The 18,239-nt window shown below is 28.9% G+C and overlaps 1 protein-coding gene across 2 annotated transcripts; it reads left to right on the plus strand.

Annotated features, from left to right (window-relative positions):
* The first annotated feature begins 13,902 nt into the window (after positions 1 to 13,902).
* Positions 13,903 to 16,029, plus strand: LOC111301461 (homeobox-leucine zipper protein ATHB-16-like). Of its 2 annotated transcripts, none has more exons than XM_022897129.2 (3): positions 13,903 to 14,360; positions 14,581 to 14,954; positions 15,047 to 16,029. In XM_022897129.2, exons 1-3 carry the CDS (start codon positions 14,300 to 14,302, stop codon positions 15,443 to 15,445), a joined length of 834 nt encoding a protein of 277 aa, XP_022752864.2. In that variant the 5' UTR covers positions 13,903 to 14,299; the 3' UTR covers positions 15,446 to 16,029. The 2 variants fall into 2 exon arrangements, with proteins under 2 accessions (XP_022752864.2, XP_022752874.2); XM_022897139.2 differs by having other exon boundaries at positions 14,584 to 14,954.
* The last annotated feature ends 2,210 nt before the right edge of the window (positions 16,030 to 18,239 follow it).

Consider the following 18,239-nt stretch of genomic DNA (forward strand, 5'->3'; position numbering starts at 1 on the left):
AGAAAATCAACAAATCCACATTGATTTTTTGAGCTAATGAAATAAGTTTTTTCCTGGTGCTCCTATTAAGACGGTTTAAAGTTTAAAAAGACAAATGGATGTAATTTCATTCTTATCCTAAAAGGCAAACATGTCTATTACCATTGATATTTTAATTCTATCATTTATCAATGAAAACTTTAAAATATTATTAAAAATTATTAAATTCTTTTTGTGTCTTGAAATGGATAGTTCACACCGACAAAAACCAAAAGATAAAATTATGTAAGTTATAAAATTTTTATTTAAATACAAAATTTGAGAATAAGATTAAAAGTCATAATGATTGATAAGACATGTTCACGTCAATTGCAGACACCTTAATCTGCCTGGGGTTCTAATTGATTTTGTTTTTGTTAATAAAAATAAAAAACATAAAAGAAAAATTAGTGATTGAGTAAAACATGCATGTTTGGATTTGACAGTTTGAGTTGGACTTAAAATATGAAGTTAAAATTTAAAATAGATCGAAACTCTTTTCCAATTTAGGGTTTTCAGACTTTGAACCCTATAAATCCATACTCACACAGAAGGAAAAAACACACCAATCAGAAAAAAAACATATCCAAAGGAAGTTAAAGAGTATGAAAAATTGTTGAAAGATTTTTTGTAAAAAAAATATATATATATTTTTTAATTTTTCTTGAAATTCTAATTTTTAATTGAATTTTTCAGTGATCTTTGAAGATTCTGGTGACTTTCCGATGAGATTCCCAACTTTCGACGTGATTTTTAATTTTTGACGTCAGTTTTTCAAAAACCGACAAACTTTCGATAAATTTTCGATGACTCAACCCAGATTCTGATGTAAATTTTTAGAATTTGGTGAAGTTCAGCCGATGTTCTTGGGGTTTTAAAGAGAGAGGGAGAGAAAAGAAAAGAGAAAAAAGACATAGATGAAGGAAAATTTTGAGGAAAAAGAGGATTTTCGTCTTTTTATTCTCCTATCGAAATGATGTCATTTTGACATTAATTCGGCCCAAGATCCATGTGTTTTCCTTTGAGTTGATCCGACCTCAACACTGACCCACTTCTTCGACTTACATATCAATTTTTGGCTCAAGCCAAGTCAAGCTGTCAGCTGAGCCATTCCAGTTGTTTCCTCTCTCTGCAACATAGTCATTTTAGTCGCTAAGCTGAGCCATTTTTGTTTTGATATTTTTATTTATTTTATTATTTTATTTAGTTATTTTATTTATTTTTTAAATATTTTTGCATGATTAAATTTTTTAAAAAAAATTTAATAAAAATTTTAGAATTAAATATCAATTACCCAATGATGATATTCTTAAAAATTTCAAATGGTAAATTTTTTAAAAAATCTCTAAGTAAGAAATTTATCTAAATTTATCTCAAATAACGGAATAATTTAAATAAAGTTTTAATAAAAGTAATTGTATTCTTTTTCAAATAAAAAAATTTTGTTAAAAATATTTGACAATTATCTAATGATAAGATTCTTAGAATTTTCTAATGGTAAATGTTTTAAGAAATCTTTAAGTGAGAAATTTCTCTAAATTTGTCCAAATTATGGAAGAATTTAAATGAAACTTCAAAAAATAATTGTCATATTATTTTTTTTAAAGATAAAAGAAAAACAAAAAATAATTTATAAATAGACCAAGATGGTGAAAAATTTAGAAATAAAAAAAAAATTCTAAATTGGCTCAAATAGTAAAAAATTTAGAAATAAAAAAAAATTTTCTAAATTGGCCCAAATTGTGAAAAATTTAGAAATAAAACTTGTAAAATAAAAAATAAATTTTGATGATGAAATTCTTAGTAATCGCAAATGAATGATTTATCTAAAAAAATTTAGGCGAGAAGATATTTCTAATTTGACCCAAATAGTGAAATAATTATATATATTTTCAATAAAACAAAATAAATATAATCAAACATTTTTCCGATGACGGAGCCTTTTCAAGAAAATAAATAAGATTTTTGAATATTTTTTAGGTGAGAAAATATTTTTAAAAATTTTATTAAATTAATGGAGAATCTTAAAAGTTATTTTTAATATTTAACATTAAAATTGAAGACCATTAGAATCAAGATCTTATGATAATTTAAAATAAAATGGTACAATTATTTGGATGGACATGTGAAGGTGCTATAACATTTCACATATGTAACCAAACTCTCTAACTTTATTTTAATTAGTAGATTAGAACTTATTTTTTTAGGGATCCCTAGTCAAGTATGGAGCTCCTTAAAATGATATATTCATTTGGTGGTCAATCCATCTAATTAAAAAAGATTAATGGTGACTCTTTTTGTTACGTTTAGTTATAAATTTATAAATCTATATGCTATGACATCAACATGTATGCACGCCTATTGTTACCAGCATATGCTTTTTTTATTTCTATTAATTATCTGACAGTTTGAATAACTTTTTTCGTGAATAAGTTGATTGTATCTATCCCATTATCTCCCACAATATTTACTTTTGAATGCAAACTTTACTTTAATAAAGACAAATGAGATAATATTGTCCTTATCTTAAAAGGGGCACAGATTTCTCATAAAAAGTGTTTAAACTTATCCTTTACCTGTGAAAATTCAAAATTATTATTAACAAATCTATAAATTTCTTTTGTGTCCTAAAATGAACACTTGTCACACATGTAAAAAATCTATAGACAAAAATATATGGAGGTAAGATTAGATGTTAGATATAGGAGCAATCAAGTTACATAAAAAAATTTTAATTTAGTAATTAAAAATTGAGTAATTTTGTTTTTCACAATTAGTCATTAATTTTTAAAGACATTTGATGTAAAAATGCCTCGACAATTGTTAGGTATCATTTGGTATTGTTGTTGTAATATTATAAATTTTGGGAAAAATAAATTATACTGATGTGGCAATACCATGTGCATCTAACAGTCAACATGACATTATTATATTAGCACACTATTAAAGATTAATAGCTAGGTGACAAAACAAAATTTCTTCAAATTTTAGTGATTAAATTGAAATTTTTAATAGTTTAGTAATCATTTTAAAAACATGATCATAACTTAGTAACCAATTATGTAATGTAACCAAAAAATTTATAATCATCATTATTTATGTGAAAATTTAAATGATGAAAAAATTCTCAACATGTGATTAAAAAAATTAAAATATTTAATGATTATTAAAAACTATTTAAGATTTAAATAACATTGTAAAATATTAGTCACATTTTGACAAACACATTAAAAAAAATGACAAATACTGAAATTTAAATTTTAGACTTGAAACATCTTATTTTAAAGTAGGAACATGGGTAATCATGTTAGGTTAAGATTTTTGTTTAGGTTAATAATACTCATATTTCCTAAATTTTGATCCAAATTTTAATTTAGTTCCTAATCTTTAAAAGTTTTAATTAGATCTCAATTACTTAAAGTTGTCCTCTTTTGCTTAAAGTTGTCTAAATAAACAGTGAATGTTAGCCAATGTCACGTAATGACATTTGTTAATATCTCACATGATAAACGAGGAATTAAAATGGAATTCTTTAAAAGTTTAGGGACCAATGATGAAACCACCACAAAATTTTATATATTCCATATATATTTTATAAAATATTAAATTTAAAAATATATTTTTTAATAACTTTTTTGCAATATAATTTATTATTTATATATTTTTTTGTTTTTAATAGAAAATAAATTTTAAAAAACTAAAATTAAGTTAAAAATTAAAAAAAATCCTTTTTTTTTTAAAATTCAATATCATAAAACAAAAATTATGTTCTATTAAAAATATTATTTTCTCATAAATTATGATTAAAAATATTATTTTTATCCACAAAATTTTATTTTTTAAAAATATTAAAAATATTTTATTTTTCCTTTTTCAAATTTATTTTATAAAATATGTTTTATAAAAAAATAAAAAGTAAAAAATATTTTAAATTATATATTTTAAATTTATATAAATATAAAGTTTTTAACAAAAAATATATTCAAATTAGAATTTTCAGACTAAATTTAAAATTTTTAATTTTGAATAGATTAAAAATTTTATTTTTTAAATGATATGAAAATTTTTACATAATATTTTAAATGATACAGAGTTTCTATTTAATTTTCTTAAAAGATACAGAATTTTTTTACTTGATTTTTTAAAAAGATATGAAATTTTAAAAAATTATTTTGCAAATTCAACTTAATTTTACTTTTTAAAATCTATTGTCTATTAAAAATATTATTTTATTGATAAATCATATTATAATAAAAAAATAAAAATATTTTAAATTATAATATTTTATAAAATATATTTGAAATATATAAAATTTAATTTTTTTCTTTAATTATTTTTCCTTTTTTTCCATTTTTATAAAACATATTTTATAAAATGTATACGAAGAAGGAAAATTAAAAGACAGTTAATATTTTTAAAAATACATTATTTGGACAAAAATAATATTTTTTATTACGGTTTATGAGTAAAATAATATTTTTAATTGAAAATAATCTTTTTTTTGTTTTTAAAATGATATTGAATTAAAAAAAAGAATTTGAATTTTTAACTTAATTTTAATTTTTAAAAATATATTTTCTATTAAAAACAGAAATCTAACTAATAAATTAAATTACAACAAAAAATAAAATATAATTTTAAATTTAATATTTGATAAAATATATATGAAATATAAATATTTTGATATAATTTTATCCTTAGTTTCTAAACTTTGAGAAAATTTTATTTTAATCCTTTTTTTGTCACGTAAGATACCAACTAACATCATCATATGACACTAACTGATATTTACCATCAATTTAGACAATTTCATAGACGAAATGACCAAAGCAGGACAACTTTGAACAATTATAGATCTAATTAAAACTTTTTAAATATTAAGGATACAAATAAAATTTTGGTCAACGTTTAGGGATTATATAAGCCATTAACCTTTTTTTGTTTTTCACTAAAAAAAACTTAAGAATAAAAGAGTTGGGTTCAAATGTTGGACGTTAACTTACAAATAATATAGCTGTGATTTATGATAATTGATATGTGAAACAAATTCTGTAATGTTAATGTTTTCAAAATAATGTTGGAATGGTCAAGGTTATCAGTCGTTTTCCATGTTTGTGTTTGATTTTCATTATTCCAATGAATAAATGAAAACATATACATTGTTGGAACAAATTAAATTTGTTCGTTTCTCTTACATTTTAAAATAGATATTTAACTTAGTTTACTTTGAGTGAATTTAAATATATGTTGATGATTTTGCTGACATGGCAATACCATGCGGCATTTGATAGTTGAAGTGGTATTGTCAAATCAGTACATTGTTAGAGATTAAGGTTGGGTGATAAAAAAAAAATTTACTTAAACTTTAGTGCCTGATCTGCTTTGTTCATCCTTGTATCTATAGCTATGCAAGAAGTTTGTTCTTACAAAATTTACATGTCTATGAATTGCTATTTCTATTATGAATGTTAGTAAGTTACTGGCACGTGTTCTAAAGCAATCATGATCCTAAAGCGTGTTGATTATACTCCATTCTTTTTATTTAAAATGAAAATTTAGTATTCTGATGTTATTTAAGTACTCATTGCATGGAGTTCTGAAACTCAAGTACGGGGCGATGGCTAATAAATACTCTCCCTATGGAACCTACATGTGCTTGTATTGTATTCATTTCAAGATATATTTGCTAAAAATTGTTATTATATGAATTTCGATTTTTATATATCCTGGCATTACTCTTATTTCCAAAATATAGTTATGTAAGAACTATACAAGAGCCTTCATCTATTCTCGTCATAAGGATGCTATAGGATCTCAGCTTCTGTCTTATCATAATTTATATAACATGGTGTTGGTATAACCTTAAAGTTTCTATGTTTTAAGCTCTGCTGCTTGGTTTTTCCCTTTTTTTTTAAATGATTTGAGAGTAGTCTTTGAGAATTGCAGCTTAGCAGAAATCTACACTTGTGTCCACGGGAGGTATCCTGAGTAATTTTGCCTCTTGCTTTGTCCAGCTTTCATTTTTTATTTCATATTTCTTTTCATGTGCTCGAAGCTAATTTAGTGTTCTTCATCTTTTTTCCCTGGTTTGCATGCAACTTTGTTGCAGAAAATGGTATTTGCATCTCTCTCTTTCTGCCATTGATTTTATTGAAATATTAAGAGTTTTTCATTTATGCTTCACATCCTCCATCTTTTAATTTTGTCTAATTGTCTAATGTACTCAAGTTTTTCTTTCTTCCAAAACAGTAGTTCTCACTTAAATAATTCTTTTTGATAGCGGTTGGATCAAATTTAAAATTCTTTCGATGTTTTATTCCTCCCAAGTGATGAAATAATGTCTTGTCTTCGGTGGTAATCTGAGTATGATGACATCTATAAGACTATAACCCTGTTTACAGGACTTAGTTTTGCATGTAACCAACTGCTTTTAACCCGACATGTTTTCCCATCTTGCTAGACCACAAAATATCTACCTATTACGCAGCAGTTGGAAAAATGAATTTGTTTATCAATAGTTTTATAATGTTATACTATTGAAATTTCTTATTTTAGCAAGTTACCTTAGAATTTTCCACATTGATTTTCAATAGCCAAGTCAGTTTCCATGAATTGTAAATAAAAGGTTGATTTTTCTATTAGCGCTTAAAGATGACTGATTATTTAAGAAAGCCTGATTATTTAAGAAAATGTATCTCCAATATCTCAATCTCATGTTGTAAGCACTACTTTGCTTGAGACAGGTCCTGTTTGAAGCTAAGATAACTTAGTTAACTGGTATTGTGATAGCCTGTGTGGTATATTTGCAAAGCAAGTAATAAAAGAATAGTTGTTTGCTATTTTGGCTACCATTTTTTATTGTTTATTTTGCAATTTATTTTTGCTGATTACTTGCTTCTAGTCTCCTATAATTACTCAACTTACCTGGCAGTTTCTGCTTGAACTCTTTTCTACTGTTGTTAACATTCATAAATATTAGATACTCTTTACTCTCAAGCTTTTGCTAACAGTGCAAAGATTGACTAAACAAACGAGCTGAATTAACTAAGTTTACTTGTGTGACAGCCATGCTATTGGTGGTCTTGCAGGCGATGAAGATGAAGATTCATTTTGGCATGTTGTTGCTTAGTGTACAAGAGCACTGCCTCAAGATAAACCGTGATATGTCATGGTACATTTGAGATTTATCACTGTAATCTATATTTTTAGATTGTGATGAACTGCACTGCTTTCTTAATTTAGATTGCTCTAAATCATTATATTTGTGCTTGCTACGTTTCAGGGTGTTGGGTATCCATTGGATATTGTAGTTTGTAGTACCTTAGGTGCTGAAATGTACAATATTTATCCTACTTGAACTGCTCATTTTGCCACCCTCCTTGTTCCTGAGGTGATATGTCTACAAAGTTTGAGTGTTAATATTTTCAATCTTGTTCACTGTGTGCTATTATGTACTTTGGTTTACATGTGAATGGTGTTTATTGCACTAAGCTACAACTTTCCTATCCTTTCATATCCTTGCTATAATTTATCTGTTCTCGTTGAATTTGTTAATATGATTGGTACCTGATGTGTTTTGTTCATCCTTGTATCTATAGCTATCCTAAAAGTTTAGTCTCACAATGTGCTTGTATGGTATCAGTTAATGACACATTTGCTTAAAATTGTTAATATACGAATTTTGGTTTTGATATATCCTGGCATTCCTCCATTTACCAAAATATAGGTATGCAATAACTATACAAGGGTCTACGTCTATTCTCTTGTCATAAAGGATGCTATGGTATCTCAGCTTCTGTCATATCATAATTTATATTACATGATGCAGGTACAACCTTAAGGTTTCTACTTTTAGGCTTTGCTGCTTCGATTTTACCTTTTGTTATTGATTGGAAAGTAATCTTTGACAATTGCAGCTTTGCAGAAATCTACACTCAACCATAGTCCAGGGAAGGTTTCCCGAGTGTGTTTCCCTCTTGCTTTGCCCAGGTTTCATCTTTTATTTCTCATTTCTTTTCATGTGGTCAAAGCTAATTTAATGTTTTTAATCTTTTTTCCAGGTTTGTATGCAACTTTTTGCAGAAATTGGTATTTGCATCTCTCTCTCTCTCTCTCTCCCTCTTGCTTTCTTTTCTTCCATTGATTTTATTGAAATATTAAGAGTTTTTCACTTGTGCTTCACATCCTCCATCTTTTAATTTTTGTCTAATTGTGTAATGTACTTCAGTCTTTCTTTCTTGCAAAACATTAGTGCACACTTAAATGATTCTTTTTGATAGCGGTTGGGTCAAATTTAACATTCTTTTGATTTTTTTTCCTCCCAATTTTAAGTGATGAAATAATGTTATCTTTGGTGCTGATCTGATTGTGATGGCATCTATAAGACTGTAACCCAGTTTACAAGACTTGCATTTGCACGTCTCCAGCTGCTTTTAATCCGGCATGGATTACCATTTTGCTAGACCGCTAAATGTCTACTTATTACCCAGCAGCAGGAAAAAAGAATTTGTTTATCATTCATTTTATACAATTATAATACTGAAATTTCAATGATTTGTATGTTTAGAAGCTTTTTCCCCTGTAACATGGTATGATTTTTTTTCTCTTTAACGTGGTATGCTTAAGTTTCCAAGGCATAATAGCAACTATGTAGAACTAACAATTCAAGTATTCGCATATTCATATTTATTTATTTCGTGTCAAATATATATAAAACATAATAATTGTCATGTTATAATTCATGTAAACACGTCTAACATGAGTAAAACACAATAATTATTGTATCATACATGAATTTTGTTAAAATTTTAAATCATATTATTTCATGTATTTTTTTATATGATTTTCATACTGTGTCATGGTTAAAATTGACAGGTCTATAATGGCATTTAGGCGTGTGCATAATTTGACACTTTGATAGTGATTATGATATTTTTATCATGCATTTTCAGTCTCAGTTTTTCCGGCTTATTGGTTGACAATCATTCGGATTATAGTTCTCCATAATAAACTGCTACCACCCTAGCTGCACAAACTCTTGCAACATATATTTACAGAGAAAAAAAAGGCTAAATTAATTTGATATTCCATCGAATGGTCGTTTATATAAATATTTACGAAGTACAATATGGCTCTTGGACCTTATGGTACTCTGGTCATGGAGGTTGCTGGAACCGATATCTCCTCCTGCTGCGCCTCATTTCCTTCATCTCGATATTAGAGTTACAATTTAATGAAGAGGTCTTTTATTTGCTTAGGCTTCTGAGGTTGAGATTAAAGAAACATAATTCACAGGCAACAAATTTTGTAGCCTACATGCTGCTTCATATGGAGTTTCACTCCACTGGGGAGGTTCTCTCTTTTTTCTTCTATGTACCTTGGCTAAAGAACTACAGCTAGTTGCAAATTTCGTTCATATTCTCTTTCTCACATCCTTTCTTTTGCATCAAAGTTAATTCACAAAATGAATTACTTTGACTTGAAAATAAGAGTGGTGGAAACTGCAAACTGGAAAGTGATTTGTTTGCAAACTGGAAACTGGAAATTGATTGAAAAAGGAGAGAAGAGAGGGGGGAAAAGGGTGAATAGAGGGGGAAATTGAGGTAACACACTCTCTTGCAATGTCTTGTTCACGCTTTTGAAGGGAAACAAAGGCGATGAAAAAGTTCATTGGCTAGTGGCCCCCCTAATTGGTTGTTGTTGCTGTTACTCTCTTCTTTCTTTTTCCGGGACCAAAACTCTTTCTGCTTCTTGTCAGGGTTCATAACTTTCATATGGTTGCGTCTTTGACTACTACTACTTTAGCCGTGCGAACTCAGCGAGGGAGAGGCGTGAGTGAGTTAGTTTCTCAACTCACATTCTTTCAATTACCGTACGAATTAGAATTGAAAACTGTGGTGTTTTGGCTAATTATCTTGTTTGGTATCTGCAGTTTAAGTTAACAATAATGGCCAATAATGCAGCTAGGTTTTCTTGATGTGGAAGGCAGTCATGGGTTTTTCTGAAGCTAGATAGGGTTATCCCGAGTTATCAATTACACCCATGAAATGATGGAGCTTAATTTACTCTTTCCACTTTTCTCACCCTCACTATCCAATGGATGGTTTGCTTGCCAAAATTTAGAAGTTGTTTGGTTTTACACACTGAAATTGTAGGATTGTTAAATAATAGGGGAAAAAAAAACAAATATTGTAACCCTATATTGCTTTCTGATGACGTTTCATTGGGACAGATTGAGCAAAATCTGGTGAGCTGAGCTTCATTATCCTTTCTTGAAATGCACAGTGCTGATGAGCCAGCTAGAATTTGGCATTTCAGACACAACAGAAAAATACCACTAAGGAAACTTTTCCAGTTGTAAAGCAGAGTCCCTTGAGAAAAATGTCATATTAGCTTTCATTCAGACCTTTGAAAGACATGCATCTGAAAAAAGTGTGAACCATATTCACAAGAATCACGACACTTTTCCACACAAAAGTGTTATATCATAGAGTTCAAAGTCAAGCAAGATTCTGTTTCACTGCCTTCCCCATACCATCTTTTTGGACATCTCTGAGAAATAAGAAATAAAGCATAAAGCAAAAGCTGCTCTCCCTCTCCCTATAGGTTCTGAAGTCATTGCCCTAAGCCTCTCTCTCTCTCTTCTACTTGGCTATTAGACAATGTCACTACCCAAGTAAGGCAGTAACCCTACCTACCAGAAACTTTTTTTATTTCAAATCCTTATCTTTATTTACCCTCTTAATTACTACTTAATTCTTGTGCTTATCCTTTTTTTTTCCCATTTTTATCTGCATTAGACTAAAAAAATACCCTTTTTATAGGGTTTTGTGACCTACACGAAACTAAAGCATGCATTACTTTTCATCTAGAATTAGAAATCATAGATTTTAAATGCCAGGGATATTTGTTAGCCATCACTTTTGAGATATCCAACCTAATATCTCAACAAGCTCATTTCAAAAACAAGTTCCGGGAAATACCATGTTATCATGCTTCCTAAACTGATGTGAAGTGATGTTCTATTGAGATTTGGACTCTAACTGCTAAGATCTTGCCATTGCCATGATCCCCTTGACGCTACGATAAAGTGACATGTACCCACAAAAAGTTCTTTATCCCATAGTTTCGTTTTGGCTTATAATTGGATACCCAGAATCAATCAGACCCTGAAAAAGATCACCACCATTTCCTGTCTTTATCTAAATTGTTTAGCTTTAAGCTTTATAAGAATGATAGAGTGGTGGTGACTGGTGAGAAGTATTGTAGGCTGGACTACCGACCTGTTTTAGAGTTGACAGATGTGAAATTCTCAATAAGATGCTATTTACTGCTACAGAGAAGTCGGTGCCAAATGTGCATTGTATTGCCATTATCATTTTCTATTGCTCATGTTTGAATAGTTTCAATAGCAGAGATCATTAGTATATTAGCCTCTTTTGTTATCTTCTTTATTGCTTTATGTACTTTTTTGAGCTGAATTTGATCAAGTCAACTGATAATCAATCTTTTCTTTTTTGGGGACCTTGTTTAGGTGTTATTGGATAAAATCAGTGTTGCAGAGATAAAGAATAAAGAGCCTGCATTAATGCTATGGGATTTTTCTGCTCTATGAATTAGCAATCCAAAATTAAATCTTCCAAATAGAACACTAGATCACATCCTAGCTTATGGAAGAGATTATTTATTGCAAAAGCAGAAATCAGGTGTTTGTCTCTCAAAATTTTAAAAATTTAACTTATGCAAGAAAATAAATTTGAGTTTTTAGATGAAATTATAAATTAAAACTTCTTCAAGAAATACTAATTTTAATAACAAATATTTCATGAAAATATTTTCACATCTGTACAAAATTATAATGAGAATTATATTATTTCATAATATTTTTTTTATTTTATCCATTTTATATTGAATTCATTTATTTTTATTACAAGTAACAAAATATCTCTGTTTTATTTATTTATCACCTAAAAATCTATAGTTTAATTTAATATATTTTATTTTATTTTTTAAAAATATATAAAATATTATCAAATATTTTTTCAACATTCTACCTCACTTATGTATTGCCAAATGCCATTTTAACTTCTTTTTATATTATTTTTACAACAATTTTATTCCAGCAATAATTTTTATAGAAGCTACAGCTGGCCAAACAGACTCAATTTTCCCGACCATTCCCTGTATCAGATTTTTTAAACTGCTAACAGGATGACATGAATTGTTAAGAACCAGGAGTTGTGGTAGAACACAACTGTTTCCCAATGGAAAGTTCTTTCTCACAAGTTAATGACCCCATTAAAGTAAGAGAAGAATATTTTTGTTTCAACAAGAAAGACAACAAACGTGAAATGATTCAGGCATTATTAAAATCTTGTTGAAAACATGATTAGAAAACAGAACAGTGTAAGTAAGCAATGAAACGATTCCGCATTCTCTGAAGGAGCCATGAAGGTCAGGTCTCCTTTTTAATGAAAAAAAAAAGGAAAAGAAAAAGAAACCATGCAAATCAGTGTAGCATTCCGTATAACAGATCAGAGGAAACTGGAGAAATGGGACATTGACACCTTTGAGTTTGAGGGGGCGGGGAATCCCACCTAAGGACTAATAAATAATGTTTTCTCTGTCTCGCAAGTTGTGTTTCTGTTGATCCTCCTTCCCTTCAAGATGATGTTGATAATATTATATATCACATGCCTTGGGAAAAAGTTATGCAAAACCTTTGGATATTTTATTCTATGGACCTATACTTTAATATAACATAATACAGAATGATTCTGATATACTCTGATTCAACAACTTGAATCAAAACCTTCCACCCTTTTCTCATTAAATTGTGCTGAGGAATCCCCATTAGGCCAAGTGTTGACTGCTAAAGAGTTGCAGTACTCTAGTGTTAATCCCTGATCCTGAATCATGAGACAACTGCAGCTTGCAACTAATGAGATTGTAATCCAAAGTAGAAATGATTGATGAAGCTGTTGCCTCCAGACTTGAGGTTTGGCAGTTTCATGCCAAACTATTTTGTTCCAACCAAATAGATAAAAGCTAATTCAATACATTTTACAGCGAATAATTTTGGTCCAGATTAATTTACTTACGGCAGAGGAATTCTTATTTAGTTAAATAATATATTATATTTCGATGAAAATTTTTCTTATCATATTGTCAAATGAATCCTTATTATATTATAAAATAATCAATTTACCATATGATTTGATTCATTTTCCATGTTGGACGTGGCAAAATGACAACCTTATATTTATGTACGTTGCTTACTCACGATGGCAAGCTTTTAAATTCTAAAGAAAAGTAAAGCTCAAGCTTTTACTTTAATTGATTAATATTCACTCCATAGACCATTTTTTTTTTTTAAATTCAATTGGATCAATTTGTATTATATTTACTATAATTGATATGTACTTTTTTAGAATGTACATATATATATTTACTTTACGTATAACAGTAAATGATTTATTGGGCTTGATTTTCAAACCAACATTTTTTTTTAATTTAAATCAAATAAATTGGACCAAATCACTGAGTTTAGAAATTTCTTTTTGTTTAATGTCATCTGTGTTCTTTGAATTCTCTTTGCCTAGAAAGAGTTAAAAATGCCAAAAGTAAAATTATATCAGAATGATTTGTGATAACTCACCAAGTTCAATTCATTAATTACTATATTATCTTATCATAATTGCTCATCAAATAAGTTTAGAGCCAATTATAGATAAAATGGACCACAAAAAAATTTTGAAGTTGACAAATTTATTAAAAAAAAGGTTGATAATTTTCCAACTAGATGTCAAATTTCGTTTCGCTTCAACAGTTCGCATCAGTTAAAGGCCTAAGGCCTTTATATAACAGCTCTCAGTGAAGCAGGTTCCTTTCAGAGGTCTCTCTCCGTCTCTTAACACTTTGATTAAGAAAGAGTTTTTCTTTTTATTTTGAAAGCTGTTTTCCAATAATTCTCTAATTCTTGGAAGGCTAATGACTTTGCTTCATTCTTAATTTCTTCCAAGTACTTGAAGGTGACGACTGAGGAGCATTAAAAGAAAGAAACCCATCTCTCCCTCCTTTTCTCTCTTCCTTTTGTACAAAGCATTTTTTTCCATTCATGTCAGCTTTCAGTGGCACAGCATATAGTATTGTTTGTAATTATGGCATCTTCAAACTAAAGAGAGGAAAACAGCAAGCCTGCTTGAAAGTTTGAACCCTCCTTCAACAACAGAGGACAGTACCTTAAAACACATCAGCTTAGGTGCTTGCTTTTGGTTAAATCATGAAGCGGCTCAGTTCCTCAGGTTCCCTGGATGCTTTGATTTCCATCTGTCCACCTAAAGGTACAGCAACATGGAATTCAATTATTACTCTACATCATAATTCAGAAACATCTCTTTCTTCTTTTTTACTTTAGACCCCTTTTTTGTTGGGTTAGACTTAAAATTTCTATATTTATTTTGCTTTTCTCAATATTCCTTGATTTTCCCAGCGACCAAATAGTTTATCAAAGAAAGTTCTGTAATATACCATGTTAATGAGTTAAATTTGTTGATTGTCTAGAAGAGAAGAATTCAAAGAAGAAGCAAATTTACAGCAGGGAATTCCAGGCAATGTTAGATGGTTTAGAGGAGGAAGACACTTTAGAAGAAGCAGGTCAAGCTACTGAGAAGAAAAGGCGATTATCGATCGGTCAGGTTAAGGCCTTGGAGAAGAATTTCGAGTTGGAAAACAAGTTAGAGCCAGAGAGAAAGGTGAAATTAGCAGAAGAATTAGGCTTGCAGCCAAGGCAAGTAGCTATTTGGTTCCAAAATCGTCGATCCCGTTGGAAGACTAAGCAGTTGGAGAAAGATTATGCCATCCTTAAAGCCAATTATGATGCTCTTCAGCTTGACTATAACAATCTTGAACAAGAAAAAGAGGCTTTAACTGCAAAGGTATAGTGTATTAGTTGAAATCCCATTTTGATTGAAGTAATTAAAAGTTGAAATTCTTGAAGGTTAATGTAATTTTGGATGCCAAATTGCAGTTGATAGAGCTGAAAGATAAGCTCAAAGAAGAGAATTCAGAAAGCAGCCACTCGATTAAAGAAGATTCTCCTAATTTTTCACAGCAGAACAAAGAGCATGATTTCCGTGACAATGATGATGATTCCAATGGAATTAATAAAGAAGAAAGCAATGCCAATGCTCAGTTATTGATATCACCAGCTTCTTCTTCTTTTCAGTTTAATGGATCTTCTTCATCTTCAGATTCATCAAATCATCACTGGTTTCAACCATTTGACTCGAGAACGATTCTGGGTAATATGTATCATCCCCAGTTAGTGAAAGTGGAAGAGCAATGTATGTTTACTGCAGAGGAATCTTGCAATTTCTTCTCAGTTGATCAAGCTCCAACTCTTCAATGGTATTTCCCAGGGCAGTAAAAACAATGAAGCCCCCAAAACCCTAAAGCTTTTAAAATTATTGCAGAAGGAATAAAATAGCCTTAAAAAGTTTTGTAATTTAGGACTTAAGTTCTGCTATTCTATTGTTTTAGAAAAACAAATATGGTTAGTATATGCTTCAACAATGGACATCATCAGCAAATGTCCAAGTAGTTAATTGACTACAGTGTAAGTGGAGGATTTCACATCAAGGAGACGCCTTTTCTCAATTGCATGTGCCTTAGCAATTAGCATGCCACTATTAATTGAGGGATTGATTGAGGAAATGAGGAGTGAGGATCTGTAATAGCAGCAAGCACAAGGCTAGGCTGTCCAATGTCCATGTAGGATACTGGATTCGGCCATCCTAATCCTACAACAAAGTTTCTTTTCCTTTTGATTTGACTTCAAAACCGGAGGCGCTCGAATGTATTTACACAAAATATGTCCTTCCCTTCTTCAAAGTTGTGAATTTTTGCAACAGTTTTTAAGCTGGCATTGCAAAAATGCAAAATATGACTGGCTAAACCTGTTTTCCATTTAAGAGAGCTATGAACATGCAAAGGAGAACCTCTTTGTTTCAATCTTTTTTCTGTTTCCTTTCACTTCTTTTTTCCCGTTTTCTGATGGGCGCCCATCAGCCCATGTGGTTGGTAAAATGTAGATCCTGACTACAGCTATCAAAATTGAATGGCAAGAGAACCACAAGACTTCTTTTACTTCTTTGGCCACCACTGACTCCCTGAAACAAAAGGGACTTGTCTATGGTTTAAACCAGACAAAATCACCGCCCAATTTCTCTTCAAAGAAGGGGTGCGGAGGGGGGTGGGGGGGGGGGGGGGGTAGGAGGCAGTTCTCTCAAGTTTCAACCATAAAATACCAAAATATGAAAGCCCCAACTCATCCTTGATCGGTGAACCTGCTTAAATCCTTGCAAAAACAAGCATGACATCTTTAGTCTGGCGTAAACGTCTGATTCCATTGATGATTATCAACTTGAGCTGCACCGGAATGGAGCCCTTCGGGCAGGCTTAGTTCTTCTGAGATGGTTTAAACGTGAGTAAAAAGTTTTATATCACTAAAAAATATAAATAAAATATTATATATATATATAAAATCTAAAAATTTAATAATTTAAATTTTTAAACTCAAGTAATGTTTAATATGTATATATAAATTTTTTGATATACTTTTATGAGTTTTAAATATGATTTATCTCTCTATCAATTAACATAAAAGCTAAAGTTTCAACTTAAATATAATAAATGTGTGAAATTAAAATATTTAAGAAGATGATATATTGAGTCAATATAAGATGAAATATAAAATTAAAGTCGTAATTGATTGCTAAACTTGAAAGACATTCAAATAACTTAAGCAACAAAATTGAATGGTAAGTCTAAAGTGGATCTAAGTGCATTAAGACCATTTAAGATATAAAGTTGCTCTACCCAAAAAAAAAAATATTGTTGAGACTTATTCACGTGAGAAATGATTGGAATGATTCATATATGAACTCACATCATAAAAAAAATGAATGAACTCATAAATAAATAAAAAAAATTACTGAGATAATTCATATTTGAATAAAAAAATTTATATTATTAAAAAATTATAAATAAAATATATCATATATATGTATAAAGAATTAAAAAACTTAATAATTTAAAATTTTGAACTTAAACGACGTCTAACACATCGAACGAACTTTCTAATATACTCTAAATATGACTTTTCTTCCCGTCAAACCCTTTCGTCAAAGCCTAGAACATGTGGAGGAGATAATGCTCGTCCTTCTCCGCTTTCCTAGTTTGAGTGGGAAACAGACAGACCAAAAAGCTGCTGCGACTTTGGAGTCTTGGCTCCTATCCCAGTCTCTCTCATGTCAGAAATGGGTCCCAATTATGTTTGAATGTTAATGTCCTATGGAATCTAATTAACGACCTTTTTTTCGTGAAAAATAATTTTTATTTTTTAAAATATTTATTTAATAAAAAATTAATTTTTCAATAAAAAATAATTTATTAATTAATAAAAAATGATTTTTTAAATAAATTATCTAACAAAATTGGAAAAATATATTTTTCGAAAAATAATTATTTATCAATAAAATTATTTATTAATATTTTTAAGTATAATTTCACTTATAAATAATATTATATTAATAAATAATATATTTAGAAATATTATTATAAATAAATATTATAATAATATATAAATAATGAATATACTAATAATATAATATATTAATAAATAATTTTATTTTAAGTATTTTTTATATTAACATAATATTTTAATATTAAATATTATTATTAAAATATCATATTTTAAATATTAAATAATTTTTAATATATTTTAATAATAAATAATTTTTAATATTTTAATAATTATATTAACATTATTTAAAAAAACAAATTTTTTAAAAAATAGCGAAATAACAATAAATATTTTTTATTAATTTATCTAAACAATAAAAAAAAATTTCAATTCAAAAATTATATATATTTTCTAAAAATTATTTTCTACGAAACAAAATGTAACCTAAAGCCTTTCCATGAAGTCTGACTTTGTGGCAATCCGCAGAGCCACCAAATGGTCTCTTTGCCACTCAGTCCTTCTAACCCTATTGGCTGCAAAGCTTAATTGTCACTCCATTTTTTTAACTTTTATATTTGTTAAATGGCACGAAATCCATCGAAAATGTCACCATACTATCAAAGCATGAATATGAAATCAACACCTTTACTTCTTTAACAGTTTAAACCAATACATTCTACTCTACAAAAAAAAAATT

Source organism: Durio zibethinus, chromosome 3 (genome assembly GCF_047325235.1).
Source record: "Durio zibethinus cultivar Kanyao isolate XHJ-2024 chromosome 3, ASM4732523v1, whole genome shotgun sequence".
In the NCBI taxonomy this organism is placed as follows: Eukaryota; Viridiplantae; Streptophyta; class Magnoliopsida; order Malvales; family Malvaceae; genus Durio; species Durio zibethinus.